Source organism: Musca domestica, unplaced genomic scaffold, assembly GCF_030504385.1.
Source record: "Musca domestica strain aabys unplaced genomic scaffold, Musca_domestica.polishedcontigs.V.1.1 29, whole genome shotgun sequence".
Taxonomy (NCBI): domain Eukaryota; kingdom Metazoa; phylum Arthropoda; class Insecta; order Diptera; family Muscidae; genus Musca; species Musca domestica.
In genome coordinates this window covers 7,725,573-7,741,356 of record NW_026712296.1, presented here as the reverse complement: position 1 = coordinate 7,741,356, position 15,784 = coordinate 7,725,573, and the positions used below count along the sequence as shown (strand labels likewise).

At 32.3% G+C, this 15,784-nt stretch overlaps 1 protein-coding gene across 1 annotated transcript in view; it reads left to right on the top strand.

The window, feature by feature from the left end:
* Positions 1-15,784, top strand: part of LOC101901330 (motile sperm domain-containing protein 2) — a 36,448-nt gene that overhangs the window by 16,833 nt on the left and 3,831 nt on the right. The window contains exon 4 of the mRNA XM_005190777.4: positions 15,396-15,489. Coding sequence (XP_005190834.1) covers positions 15,396-15,489 — 94 coding nt within the window. The remainder of the gene's footprint in view (positions 1-15,395; positions 15,490-15,784) is intronic.

Genomic DNA, 15,784 nt, shown 5'->3' with positions numbered 1-15,784 from the left:
CAATATAATGAGCTGTAGTGGTGTAGGGTATTATATAGTCGGACATTGACCTAACCTTACAGTTTTTTTTTTTTTTTTTTGGCTATTCTGATCGATTAAAAGTGTTTCTTTTCTATATGTCGCCTAACTAAATGGAACAAAAATTAGTTTTATCGTGACTTTTCTAGTGTTGAAATGTGACATTTCAATTAACCATATTTTAATTATAGCGTGAAGTATTCGTGAAACAAGTCGGTTTTCATATAGATATATTTTATTTAATATTTTTGGCCGTAAATACATCAGTGCTTATATATATCTTTGTTTCCGTGTTTGTGCTTACATCGTAGTGTGTTATATTAGATTTGAAGCATGGTGGAAGAATATAGGTAGATGCATCAACGTTTGGGAACATTGATATGTCAAAAATTTTAAAATGTTTTATCAAAAATAAGTATACTTTCTTATACGACGCAAATTGGAGTTTTTTATAATATGAATTTTTCAACAATTTTTACAAATTTCAATAATTTTTCGTTCAACATTTTCAATTCCAAAATCGGTTTGACAGTTCATCGTATTCTTCTACCATGGTTTGAAGTTTGTGGCTGATTCCTCTTCAGCGGCTCTATACGTAATAAATTACTTTTCTTAGCATATTTTCAGGCAGCAAATTTAAAAAATGTAGTTGGAATTTAAGTCAGATTGGTCGATTATCAATATTCAAAAATGATTTGCTCCAATAAAGATTGCGCCATCAGAGACATCAATGCATAAAATTATCACATATAAAGCAAGTAAATATATGTTAATTTTATGCATCTTAAATGTCCTGGATCTAACGATAGGATGAATGACTTTATTACTTACAAGACCAAAAGTCTACGTTGGTCTTGTTTTTAATTGCAGAGATCATCAAGTTAATTGTCATTACCCTTTCCAAAAAATATGTTATTGTAGTGCAGGCTCCAAACAATTACTATCCTTCAACCTCTAATCCTGATAATCGATATCTCTGTATAAAATCCCTTTATTTTAAAGGAAAGATGTAATAATGAGAACCTGATCATCTGAACTGTATCCTTCACTTTGCAAAGCAATACAATTCTTCGCTGAATTAATCTTCGTTTTTTTTTTTTTTTTTTTTTGATCAGTGGGACGTACTTAAAAAAATTGAAAATTTGTCGTTGATTTAGTACAAACTAAGCATATTTAATTTTTGTATCATAGTTTAAAGTTTTTAAAATATCGCATTACTTCCTCCGGTATGCCACAAGTTATCAAAGCTTTAGCCGATACTAATAGCTCAATAACAATGCCCTGTCATTTTTGACGTTTTAGTTCTTTCGTTACACCTTCGAGTATATTACGTACCATTATTGTAAGAATTTAATAAAAATCATTTTACTAATTTGCTTTCAGCAAGGGTAGTCCCATGGAAAAAATCAAAGATATTTTTCGAACACTTACTTATCGTTTCGGGTCATCTTATACTCGTTCATATATTAAAAATATGTTAAACTCAAAAAAACTCTCACTTTCCCACTCTTCCGATCCAAGACGGGATTTTTTCCTTGAATTCTCTACAATTTCCCCCATCCTATCTAGATTGTCACTCAATGCAAAATGTTGGAGTTTTAGTTTCTGCATTTTAGTACTTTAGTACAATATACCATACAAAATTGTCCGTACTTTTAAATGCTATACTATATAATATATATGGCGTACGAAAATAAACTTTGTTCCGTATTTTCTTGAAGTACGAAACGAAACAAACTTGATATTAAGATAACGGGACTTGCTTTGTATTTTGTTTTGAAATGTACTCTGCTGTATGAAGCAACATTGGTAACGAAACAGTACATAATTCCTTGCAAACGTTTGCAAACATTTCCCTGTATATTAACTCATTACAAAAAAAGTAAAAACTAATACAAGTTTAACTTCATGCCTTTATATTTATTTATTACGTCCATCATATAATGGTAGAAAACAATATTTAGAATGACGACCCTAAATATCATAAACATCATTTCACACACCAAACGTTTGGAAACATTTCCCGGCGATTCGTTCGCAAACGATATAGTTCGGCAAATCACAGCCGAAGTACATTAAGGTAATCGTATTTTTTGTGTACTTCTGGCATTGAAATGTTTGTGGTATTGTTTTGTTTGAAGCATGGCAGAAAAATACAGGTAGATGCATCAACGTTTGGAAACATTGATATGTCAAAAAATTTTAAATGTGTTTTCAAATATAAGTAGATTTTTAAATGTTTTCTTATACGACGTCATTCGGAGGTCATTATAATTCGCGATTTTCAACAATATTTACAAATTTAAATAATTTTTCATTCAACATTTTCAATTCCAAAATTGTTTTGACAGTTCATTGTCCCAGCAGCTGTGTCGATGCGTCTACCTATATTCTTCTACCATGGTTTGAAGTAAAAAACGATTGAAAATAATTTTTACGTTTATGACTTCGTGTGAGCAGTATATTATTCGTTTCGTTTGTTTTCGTTCGCTGCCTATAGTATGAATTTATTAATGTACTATCATGGTAGAAGAATACAGGTAGATGCATCAACGCTTGGGAACATTGATATGTCAAAAAATTTTAATATTTTTCCAAAAATAAATAGATTTTTATAAGTTTTCTTCTACGACGCCAATTGGAGATTGTTATGCTATGAATTTTTTAAGAATTCGCACAAATTTAAATAATTCTCCATTCAACATTTTCAATTACAAAATTGGTTTGGCAGTTCATTGTCCCAGCAGCTATGTCGACGCGTCTACCTATATTCTTCTAACATGTGTACTATGCTACAAAGCGTTTTCTTTAAGATAAGTTTTGTGGAGCGCCTTAAAGTATGTTATAAAAATACTTAACATAAATGTAGAAAAAGTAGCTTTACATTTGACTCATGATAGAATAACACAGTGTTTTTTCTTCATTATTAGGTAAAGTGTAATAATTATACCATGCATTTGACTCTAAGTTAAGTTAAGTTATATTTTATTGAGTCTTTTTTTATCAATAAGATTACAATTAAAAACAATATAAAGGAATCCTTAAGACTATAATGTATTATCCTAATGTCAAGATAAGTTATACAGCATCATGCTTCATTTAATAAAAAGGCAATAAAATGTAAACATCTGGTGTGTTATGTGTATACTACCCTTTAGTGACTATCATGCAAAATATCAACATTCAAACTTTTACTGTTTTAAGAATCAGTCAGTCAACAACCTTACTCTTTTATTAATAGAGATAAACAGAGCAGGACGTTTACCAGGAAGTTAGCAAGTCATATGGTGTGGGAACACACATACATACACATTATCTATATTCATCGCAACAAACTTTTTTTCCTTTGCGGCCCATCACATATTGCCGTTTCCAATTACTGAACACAAACGAATGCTATTTTTATTGTTAATCGTAGATGGTCGATGTCTGTCGAATTTGCTCGTGCTATGACTGTCTTAGTTTAGGCGTCACGCTATCCATTCCTAGTAAATATCCTTTTTTATGGACATTTTCAATTAGGTCAGTCGTGGGCGACAGTTGTTGTTAAACACGCACCGAATCGTATTGTCAATTTACGTAAAGGTGAAAAAGGAAACAAAATTATTGACTTGACCAAATTGTAAGTTCTATGAGAGAATATTTATATATTTACCGCCTTTTGTTAAACTGATAAAATCTAATATTCATAAGTGAACTGGAATTGGGAAATTCTTTTATTTAGGCCACAATCGATGTTCTGAAAATACGATTTTAACCTTTATCAATCAACTTGTGACGTATTATATAGAATTTTCTAACATTTTACAAATTTTTGACAGTTTAAAATAAAACCAGATTGAACATTAATATTTTTCCAATTTCGCATCCCACCTGAAAACAGAGACTAATGAATGATTGTGTCATAGACTAATGAATATCATGGATTCGAATCAGTAGATGTCGTTTCCTATCGTTTATGTATTTGAGTTGATATATTGAAGTCGCTCAAATTTAAAATGATAAAAATATCAAGAACTGTAGATTATTTGAAAACTGAAAATTATTCCATAAGAGGTAAATGGAACAATCATGTGAAATTTTTGAAAAACTGTGAATAAACTGAAATGTGTTAAAGAGTCGAGTCGGTCGATTGGAAAAATCAAATCTATATATTCATTAGTCTATGAGGTTTAGTCTAGTATGTTTTTATAACAGTACAGGTAGATGCATCAACGCTAGTAAACATTGATATGTCAAATTTTAAATAAGGTTTTTTTAAATAAGTAGATTTTTATATATATGGAGTATGGAGTTTCTAATGATATGTTTTCAACCACTTTTATAAATTTGAAAAAAATGTTCATTAAAAGGTTTAAATTCCAAAATTTGTTTGACAGTTCATTGTCCCAGCAACTGTGTCGATAAGACTACCTGTATTCTTCTACCATGTAACAAACAACAGCTTTTACCAATTCCAAATCAGGCATGAGAATTAAGACCTTATTTATATCGAACATGATTTCGTAAAACACATTGTTAAGATTGTCAATTACATTGATTATAGTCAAATATATAAGGTGTGTGGGGCGTTTTAAACGTCGTACGACAAATGACTTATATCACAATTTAATCAAAGGAAATAAAAACCAATAAGGAAGGTCTAAAGTCGGGCGGGGCCAACTATATGATACCCTACACCAATGTGTATTTTGTAGAGCTCCCGTAAGAAAAAAGTTTATATTGGGAATTTATGTGAAATAGATCATAGTAGATACTATGATCCAAACAACATTGCTGTGTGGTGTATAACATGACTCCGATAAGGATTATATTAAAAAATGTGTATTAGAGCAATAGATGTACCGGACTAAGTTTCAGTAAGTGGTAAAATTCGGTTGAATATGAAAAAATCTATTCATTCAATCTAAATAGGATGTATATCGAAAAAAAATTGGCAGAGTTATTTTCGAGCAGTATCTGATGCCCGGTGTCAAATATTATTCGTCTGGAGTGCATATTACGCATGTGAAGGACTGTAAAAACAAATCGGATGAAACATATATGTATATGGGAGCTACAGCTTTATCTGAACCGATTTTCACCAAATTTGAAGTACTTATTTCTAGGATGATTTCAGTCGGACGTGCTAAATTTCAGTCCTTTTGGGCTAATATTAGCCATTCGGTGCACAAAAAATCTGAAATGGGATAATTATGTATATGGGAGCTAAATCCTAATCTTATCCGATCTCGATTAAATTTGATGGAGGTATTTTTGGTAGTCTGGTACCAAATATCATTCTTGTGTAGTGTATATTACGAGTGTAAGGCACTTTATTACCCTAAATCGAATGAATCGTATATATGGAAGCTATATGTGAACTGATTTTCCAAATTTGATGTACTTGCATCTAGACCTAATTCGAGCGAATGTGCCAAAATTCAGGCCATTCTGTCAGATATTGACCATACACGAACACAGTTGACATTTTTAGTGCAGATTATAATAGTTGCATATTTAAGAACAGAAAGCAGTGTTGTGTGCCAAAATATTTATATTCAACTTTGTATTTAAAACAAATTAAATTTTCATGTTGATTGAATTTTATATAATGGTAGAAAAATACAGGTAGATGCATAAATGCTTTGAAACATTGATATGTCTATTTTTTAATTTTTTTTAATAATTCGATTTTTACAAGTTTTCTTATATGGAGGTAGTTATACATTTTTCAACAATTTTAACTAATCTGAATAACTTTTCATTCAAAATTAGTTTGACAGTTCACTGTCCCAGCAGCTGTGTCGATGCGTCGTAAATTAAGATAATATCCTTAAGAGCTTTTTGCCTGGTATAAGGATTTATTTGATATACATGCAATGGAATTGACAAAGTATTATAAGGCCGTGAATTGTGCCTTACTCTAAAGCTACATAATTAAAACCATTGACTACATTTGTCATACTGCCCACATCAATCGAAAGACATCAAAACGCCAACAAGAGAACTAGCTCATCCATGGGAGAGAAAATTTGTTAATGTTGTTGTTGGTTTCTGCTTTTATCAAACTTTGCCCGTTGGCGCGAGCAAAACAAAACCATTCCAAAGTAGTCGAAATGACGAAAGAACACAACAATTCAATGTTGATGTGCTTTCAGTTTATATTTGTTGTTCGCGGCGTCATCTCCTCTCCCCATTAATAAAAAAATCGGAATTTTGTATTTTTTTAAATAAAACAAAAATATGTATTAATTTTCTGTCTATTGCTTTTGGTTGTACATAAAAGAATTTAAAATTCGTTGTTGATGTATTTAAAGATTTTCATACACTTCCCCCCTAATTTAAACAAATAGTAAACGAAATAAGACCTGAAAAGTGTCAATTGTTATTATTTATCACAACGAAAATAACCTGTTCGAACAAAAGCAAGACAATCAAAACAAAACGGTGAAGGTTCAGAGGGTATTAGATCATTCTGTACTTCCTCAGCTCGCGTGTGTTTTTATGAAAATAATATTTGTATTTTGGGAAATAAAATATAACTTAATTTTTGTAAACGCCCATCAAATATCAATATCCGAATAAATCCAATCTGAAATCATAAACAAGAGTGTCAAAAGCTTTTTTATTAATATTCTCCAAACGACACAGCCGCCAAAATTAAGATGCCACGGGTATGTGCTAAGATTTGATATTTCCTTAACCGTTCATTGATTCTAGTATCGATATTGCCGCTCTTATATTTGCTATTGATATTCCGGCAAGACAACCAACAGATAAAAGTTCGAGACAAAGAAAAAGCTTTATTTCCACATTATGTGTGTACAAATACATACATACATCATATGTGCGTTTAGGCAATTGTTCTCGAAGCTATTGTTCTAAGCGTCTGTTTTGAAACTGGGTAGATTTCTCAGTTGAAAAGTTTTATTGCTATTAATTCCACTTGCTCGATACCATAGCAAAACAATACAGGTTGATGCAGGAGCACATGTGAACAACATTGACATGTCGAAAATATTAAAAGTTTCGGCAAAACAAAAAGTTAATTTTTTAATGTTTTCTTATACAACGCCATTCAGAGGTAGTTTTGATATGTTCTATTCAACAATTTTAACAAAATTTAATATTTGTTCATTCAAAATCTTGCATTCCTAAAATGTTTTGACAGTTCAATGTACAACCAACTGCGTTGATGCGGGGACATGGCAGAAGAATACAGGTAGATGCATCAACGCTTGGGAGCATTGATATGTCAAAAAAAAAATATTTTTTTTTAATATAAGTAGATTTTTATATGTTTTCTTATACTACGTCAGTCGGAGGCTATTATAATTCACGTTTTTCAACAATTTTCACAAATTTAAATAATTTTCCATTCAACATTTTCAATTCCAAAATTGGTTTGACAGTTCATTGTCCCACCAGCTGTGTCGACGCGTCTACCTATATTCTTCTACCATGTGCGGGGAAGTTAGTTAACTGTCTTTTACACGGGACAATAGTATTTAATCAGATTTGTATTTTAATTACACCCATGGCTCAATAAGAAAGGTTGCTCAACTTCAAAGAAACTAGAAAAATGGAACTTTGTGCTGGAGTCTTGTAGTGTCAAATAGACTTAAACATGCAACAGTTGCCTTTTTAATTTTTATTTGTTTAATCAAATTCTTATATTGGGAAAAAATCAGAGAAACAAGAATGGAATTTCGGGGTTATTTTCCAAGATTGAATCTAAAATAGTGGGACAATACAGTTTTATCACAAAATTGTAAAATTTCTTACCCATTTCGTCGAAAACTTGCATTTATTTTGCAACCAAATTTGAAATAATTTCAAATTATTGTATTTTTTATTCAAAACAATGCACACACATTCACATAGTAGAACAATACAGGTAACAGCAAGTCTTGTTGTACAACAATCGTAACAACAACCACATACAAAATTGTTTTTGTAAGTTATACAAGTGTCAGAGTTATGTGTCCAAAAATGTGAACAAAATAATTAATTTTCAAAAAATTATTTTAATTTCAAAAATGTATATCATTTTGGGTTTGGATTATTAAATTGAAAATGGAGAATAATGCTTTTTAAAATATTTAATTTTAATGCTTTCACATCATTCCCCTGAATGTATAGTTGTTAGCTGTTGGTCCTAATGTCTCAACATTTCAAACAATCGCTAGAAAATCACGAAAAAGGCAACATCCCTTTCAAGCTGAAACCAAGCAGCATACATACATAAAGTATTCTACATTTTGCAATTTTAGGAAACTGAAATATACGAATATATTATCTAATGTGGTGTCGCTGTTCCTTAACCGCAAAAAAAGTTTCCGAAGCATCGCCTTTGTCGTTTTGTTAAGTACAAAGGCGATTTTTTTATTATTAGGCAAAACATATGTTTTCATTGCCCTGCAGTGAAATTTTATACCAGAAAAGGGTATACCCATGGTACAATAAAGAGGTAAGGTAGAGCTCTCAGCTGATTACAATTTTTTTTTCTAACTGTGCCCGACTTCTGCCAATTTTGTGTATGTATTTGTTGTTTTGAAAAATAAAAATAACATATTTTCAAAATCAATGATTGGAAGACGCGTAAATTGCAAGACGCGCATTAAAGCTATTCGCTAGTTTTTGGAAGATAGAACTGTTTAGATCATATTTTTGAAAGAAAATCCAGGCATTTCATTCATTTTTCCGCTGTTTAACTGATTTTAAAAATGAGGAAAAGTATTGAATAAATGGAAATAACTTTTTGCATACATACGAAGCTGTTCTACCTCCTTATTGTACCATGGGTATACCTATGGTATATCAAGAAATGGAATTAAATCACAAAACGTCATATCGAGTTTGACACTAGGATTACCATAGAGTCAAATCAGCTGGGACTTGCTGTTACCTTTAATAATTATACCATGACACATTCACAAACTCTGTATTGGCAGTATAAGGGCACGAAAAGAAAAAAAATGTATTTAGCGGGTAGCTTTGTTTTACCTTCTGTAATTATGCCATGATTATACCCTACACCACATAGTTTGTAACATGGAGAAAGAAGCGAGATAGACCCATTGTTACTTTTGAGGATCTTCATAGAATCACTTTCTGAGACGATTTATGCATGTCAGTCCGTCTATCCATGTATTCTTGTGAAAAAATGCAGGTCGCATTTATTATCCGATTGAGATGACATTTTTCAAACAATATTTGTATGGCTCAAGGACGAACCCTATTGAAATTGGTGGTAATCGTATTATATTTAGATATAGCTCCCATATATCTTCTGAATTGAATATGCCTCCTATACCAAACCAAACTATAACTGCTCTAAAGCCAAATTTTGATAGGTGGTAAGATCTACTTCAAATAAATTATTTTGTTACTGGAGCTCTACAAAATATGCATAGTGGTGTAGAGAATCATACAGTCGGCCCGCCCTACTTTTGACTTTTCCTTACTGTCTTAGAGCAGAGTTGTATTTTCCTATCATATACATACTGCCATGGTACAATAAAAAAGGTAAGGTAGAGCTCGCAGCTGATTACTAGATTTTTTATAAGTGTGACCGACATCTGCCAATTTTGTGTAAGCGTTTACTAATTTATTTATTTATTTTTTTTTTTTTTTTTTTGAAAAACAAAATATATTCAAAGTCAATGATTGGAAGAAGCTTAATTTGCAGGGCGCGCATTTATAATATTTTTCAGATTTGCCATGGAATTGAAAGATTGAACACTTAGGATCATATTTTTGAGAGAACATCCAGGCATTTTATTCATCTTTCGCGCTATTTGACTCATTTTAGAAATTAACAAAAATATCAAATGAATTAAAACAACTTGTGGCCTATAATTTTGAATATTTCTGACAGGAAGCGGGCATAGCCTCAGGGCTGTATTTCTGTAGTTTTACGAAGTTGTTCCACCTCCTTATTGTACAATGCATACTGTCTAGAATTTCTGATCTTAATATACAGGTTGTCGCATCGACACAGCTGCTGGACAGTCCGATTTGTGTCGTATATGAAAACACATAAAAGCAACTTATTTTTGATAAAACATTTAAATTTTTTTACAAATCCATGTTCCTAAACTTTGATACCTCTACCTGTATTCTTCTACCATGGTATTTTTATTTTGTTTCAATAATGTTCCAATGATTATATTCATTTGATTCCATTCATCATAAAGCTAAATATTTTGTTTTATCATGCCATTATAAATGGTGTTGCAAATTAATTATGGGAATATATACCCTACGCTCTTAGGAAAGATAACACATTAATTACACATACATATGTACAACATTCATACATTTACAATGATTGATAAACAAAAAGAAACGAATCTCATCTGCACACATTCAGGTGAACCATGAACCGCTTTGAAACCATAAATGAACTTTCACTTTTAACCATATTGTTACGATGAGTTTTAGGGAGATTTCATTATAGTTACGCTACTTTTACTTCGTTCCAAAATATAAGCACTAAATCTTTTGATGGGAAAATACTTATTCAAAATACATATTAGTTTTAATTACCTAAAAAGCATAACATATTTAACGGACCTCGTTTGTAATAACTTATAACAGTGATTTGTTATTATAAATATTATTGGTGTCAGTTTCAAGGCTACACTTCAAAAACATTACGAATCCTCGTAAAATAGATAATTTACGTGTCGATTTTAACCAATTATTTTAATATTAACAAATTAATATTTCGAATTATTAAATTAAAACCCATGATCAATTCTAATTTCTCCCAACCTTTCCTCTGAATTTCCTAGATAATTGAAATTCAGTTCGCACCCGCTGAACACAATTTCGATCTTGCTACCTAAGATTCTTACAGAATCAAAAAGATAACATAACAGCACTACTTTATGATCAGATTTGATAATCCAGAACTTTTGCCACTGTTGTAACTGAAAAAGTAAAAAAGAAGCTAAGTTCGGCCGGGCGGAACTTTTAATTCCCTCCACCATTTGAAAAGAAACTGAAAAATGTAAAAAAAAATCCGAAAATTACCGTTTAATTGATGACCTTTTTACGCTGGCTATACGGAGACATGGTGCTGCATAAGTAATTTTTTGTCATAGGCAGTAGTAACGATTCCGAACTTCAAATACGAAATAAAAAAAATCGGTGAATAATGTCGCTAATATCATCAAAATACCGAATAAAGGGAGGTACCGTTGTATAGGGGCTATACCATGGTAGAAGAATACAGGTAGTCGCATCGACACAGCTGCTGGGACAATGAACTGTCAAACCGATTTTGGAATTGAATATGTTGAATGAAAAATTATTAAAATTTGTAAAAATTGTTGAAAAATGCATTATATAATAACCTCAGATTTTCGTCGCATAAAAAAATTTAAAAATCCACTTATTTTTTCATAAAAAAAATTTAAAATTTTTGACATTTCAATGTTCCCAAGCGTTGATGCATCTACCTATATTCTTCTACCATGGGCTATACTAAGACGTGGACCTGCATAGAGAATTTTCTGTCCTAGGTTTTAGTACCCATTCCAACACCTATTCCGGTGAATAATGTAGCGAAAATGCTGAAAAAATCCAATATCTCGGGTTACCATACAAAATGTAGACCTATATAGACAATTATCTTCCAGAGGGTAAAGTACTCAGAAAGAACTCCTTTTGTGGATTTCCAGACTATTTCATTGAAAATGTGGCTAAAATCATCAAAATACCGAATATCGGGTTCACCATTGTATGAGGGCTATACGATATCGTGGACCTATATAGAAAATTCTCTTTCAGAGGGCAAAGTACTCACAGAGAACGCTTTGTTTAGAATTTCAGATAATGCCATTGAAAATGTGACTAAAATCATCAAAATACCGAATGTCGGGAAGTACATATACGATATCGTGGACCGATATAGACAATCCTCTTTCAGGGGGTTAGGTACTCAGAAGGAACTCCTTGTGTAGAATTTCAGATAATGCCATTGAAAAATGTGACTAAAATCACAAAAATACCGAATGTCGGGAAGTACATACATAACTTTTACATATTTTTTAAATTACGATTTCATCGTGCTAAGTGCGATGGTGCTTAGTCCTGTTGGAATGTCCAAGGTCTGCGGCCAAATGATGATACCACGGTCGATTAATACGAACGGAGGGCGACCATCGGCCGACGCTTCAGTTCTGGTGGTCAACCGAAGGTGCACATTTTCAGCTGACCTCTTTGGCAAGTAAACACTATCATTTGTTTATTTACAAATTGCTGGACAACGAATGTTCACCACTTTCGCCAAGCGAGGAAACTCTTTAGCTCTTTTTAGTATATTTTCTTTCTGTTGTGGTGTAAGTTCTTGCACTTTTTGGAATTCAATGGCTTTACCCCGAGCACATTTTTTAATATTTGCCGAATGGAATATTGCGATATGTTCGGGTTTCGATCAAGTCGCTTCTTTACTTTTCGAACCATTTCTGCTGATGTTGCTGTTTTCTTCCGTTCACTTCCTTGACGTCGGGCTACGCTACCAGATTTAGATTTATTAACATTTAAATGCTGGAGTGCTCTAACGATAGCCACATTAGGTTTTCCAGCCAAGTATAAACAAATCACACTATCACGCTTGAATTCAATCACGAATAACTTTTCATCAATATGCTTTTGTACACTTGTAACAGCTGTCGGGCGAGTGGCTTGGAAATGACAGCTGTCTGAAGTTGGTTCCAGTTTTTTCATCTCACCCTGTATAGGGGGATAAACGATATCGTAAACTGATATTGCCCATGTTCGAACTTGACCTGCCTGCAGACAAAAGACAGATCGGTGCAAAATGTTAGCTTCCCATCTTTATTTGTTTTGACGCTAGCGTGATTACAACAGACGGACGGGGCTAAATCGTGTAAGAATTTTACGCTAATCAAGAATATATATTCTTTGTTAGTTCTAAAAATTTTATTTCGATGAGTTACAAACGTAATGACGAACTTAATATACCCTCCACACCACATGAGGGTATAAAACCATATACAAGTGGGTTATAACAAGAATTCTGATTATTCACAAATCAGAGATGGGAACCTGTTTTCTAGCCAAAGAAATTTGACTAAGAAAATTACAGAAAATTCAGAGATGGATATGCTCATTTGAAATGACTTTATATTTTATAATTTTACCATGGTATTATCGTGAGCAAATACATTTGTTATTGTTCGAATACAAAATGCAAAGATCGCCTTTGCGGAAACAACAGACCATAAACCTATGAAAACATAAACAAAAGTTTTAACATATGATGAGACTACAATCACAATTGTACTTTTTCATTTTGCTTGCACGACTTGTTTAATGGGTCTTGAAAAGTAAGAAAAACTCTCACGGAGAAAAATCAGTACCAGAAAGCAATTCCTAGTAAGAAGCTTTCAGTGACACAACTGTCAAAACTTTTTCTCATGACACTCTGACTTACAAGATGTTTGAGTACACAAACCGCATTCAGTAACAATTTGTACAAATCATCAAATAAACAAACATTCCTGTTATATTACCAGAATTGTATTAATAATTTGACGATGCGGCTACCTTGTAGTGTTTCTTGTGTCAAATTTGTTAATTCGATAGAAGTCGATGTTTTCTTATGCAAACTGTCGATTTGTCGAAAGTCGATATTTTCTATTCTAGAGCAGGGTTGCCGTTGTACAAATTTGGACCACTTTGCTGTCCGCAGCTGTTCCTGGCTGCGGCATACTCTGTAAACCTTATGAATCGTATACTAAATGACTTTTATTCGAGCTGATGTCAAAAATGTTATCAGCTTTAAATTAACTGGACTTGTACAAAAATAGAGAAACGAAGTTTCAAAAAAGTGAAAACAAAAATTATTATAAGGTAATTGAACAACTTTACCCTAGAATTGTTCTTTGTTTACTTAAAAAAATGAAACTTAAGGTGTGCCACCTTTTAATGGTAAAGTGTCCTTTATGTGCGACTTTTTTTTCGGAAACGACTTTTTGGGCCACTTTTTAAAAATGCACGACGGTAACACTGTTCTAGAGTAGATTTTTGGTATTTAAGCAGCTAAAGTTAAAATGTTTTAATAGGTGTGTCTGGTTACTTTTCCTGCAGGATTTGTCCAGTAACTTCTTTCTGAGAGAGTAAGGTAGTTTTATTCTCTTTTGCAAGGAAAATGCTAAAAGTAAACAGACGGTATTCCTGCAGAAGCTTGCAACTAATCAGCTGATCAAATCAAAACAAACCAATTTGTCCCCCATAAGGAGAATTAAAACAAAGGAAGCAATACTAATTTTACAAGTTTTTTTAAATAAAAATGTTGGAAATAGTCTTTTATTTTCTTATTACATATTAACATTTACGTTTTTCACATTTTGTAAAGTTTTTCTCCAAAAACTATTAGTCTTGCTAATTCCAAAAAAATATTTTCAAATTGAAAGCACAAAAATAAATAAACAAACAATAGAAAACATCTGATTGAATGTCAATAAATGAGAAGAAGAAGAGTTGCAAGCAATTGCAAGAAGAAATTTTTCCAGCAAGAATTTGCAAACTCTCACTGAAAGAACTGTCAAAATTTCTCTCTCCAACCGCTCTCTTTTGCAGAACTTTTGGGTTAACAGACGACTTCCAGTAACAATTTGTAACAATTGTTACAAATTTTAGGGTAACCAGACACACCTAATTACAACAAAGCGACAATTTGAATAACTGCACGACAATTCAACTACAGGAACTAAATGAATGAAATAACGTTAGGAGACATCCTGAAATATGTGTAGAGAATACCTATAAGAGGACCATACCAACTTAAGAGCAATCATTTTCAGTCGTCAATTCTACAGGGTATGTTGCCAGTGTTACAAAATATTTGGTTATAAATTTGTAATAAAGGCACATACATATATGCATGCAAGTAAGTAATCATACATACATTCATACATGTGATATATATGCATGCGGCGATACTGTGGCCCGCATATGGGACCCGAATACGTTTTGATTTCTTGTGTGGCTTACCTCCCTACCGGTCAATTTATATGAATCGTCCGTAACACATGATGGTTGTATAGCTCAATACATTAGGCCATAATCGCATTGATCGATTTCTTCGTCATGCCCCTTATAGTGGCAACAACAATATGCTTATTTCAACAAACACTTTCATCCTTTGAATGCTGTGTTTGCACCAGCTTTGCCGTTTGAAACATTCCTATCCTTGTACTACATATTGAAATCATTGAGAGCAACTTAAGAGGAACTCAAGATTTTTTCGCCAAAGAGGATAAAGCTAAGCAGTAGCAAAATATATCAATATTCATATTCAGTCGCATTGATTCGTTTGCTGAGTAAGGACTAATTTTTTTATTTGGTTTTAATTCCAGGTACATTTTAATAATAACCTTCCCAATCATACGCATTTTGCGGAAATGCCAACACAAATGCCTGATATACCAGACCAATTTACACCTCAAGACCGTAAGTATTTAAATTTGTAAGAGTTCAGAATAGAATAAGTTCGATTGACATTTGGATATTTGAGACAGTGAATAATTTGAAAGTATACTATGCGTTTTTTCGTCTTTAATTTCTAAAAAGTCTGGTGCTTTTATTTCGTATCCCACCATCTTAATTAATTACAGATTACGAATGTCACGTTATGAATTAATCAATATCAGGAAGACGTATTTCCCACTTTTCTTTAATATGGCGGCTTTCCAAAACGTGTCAGGGCAATGTAGCATGTCCATGAATTACACACAAATATAATATC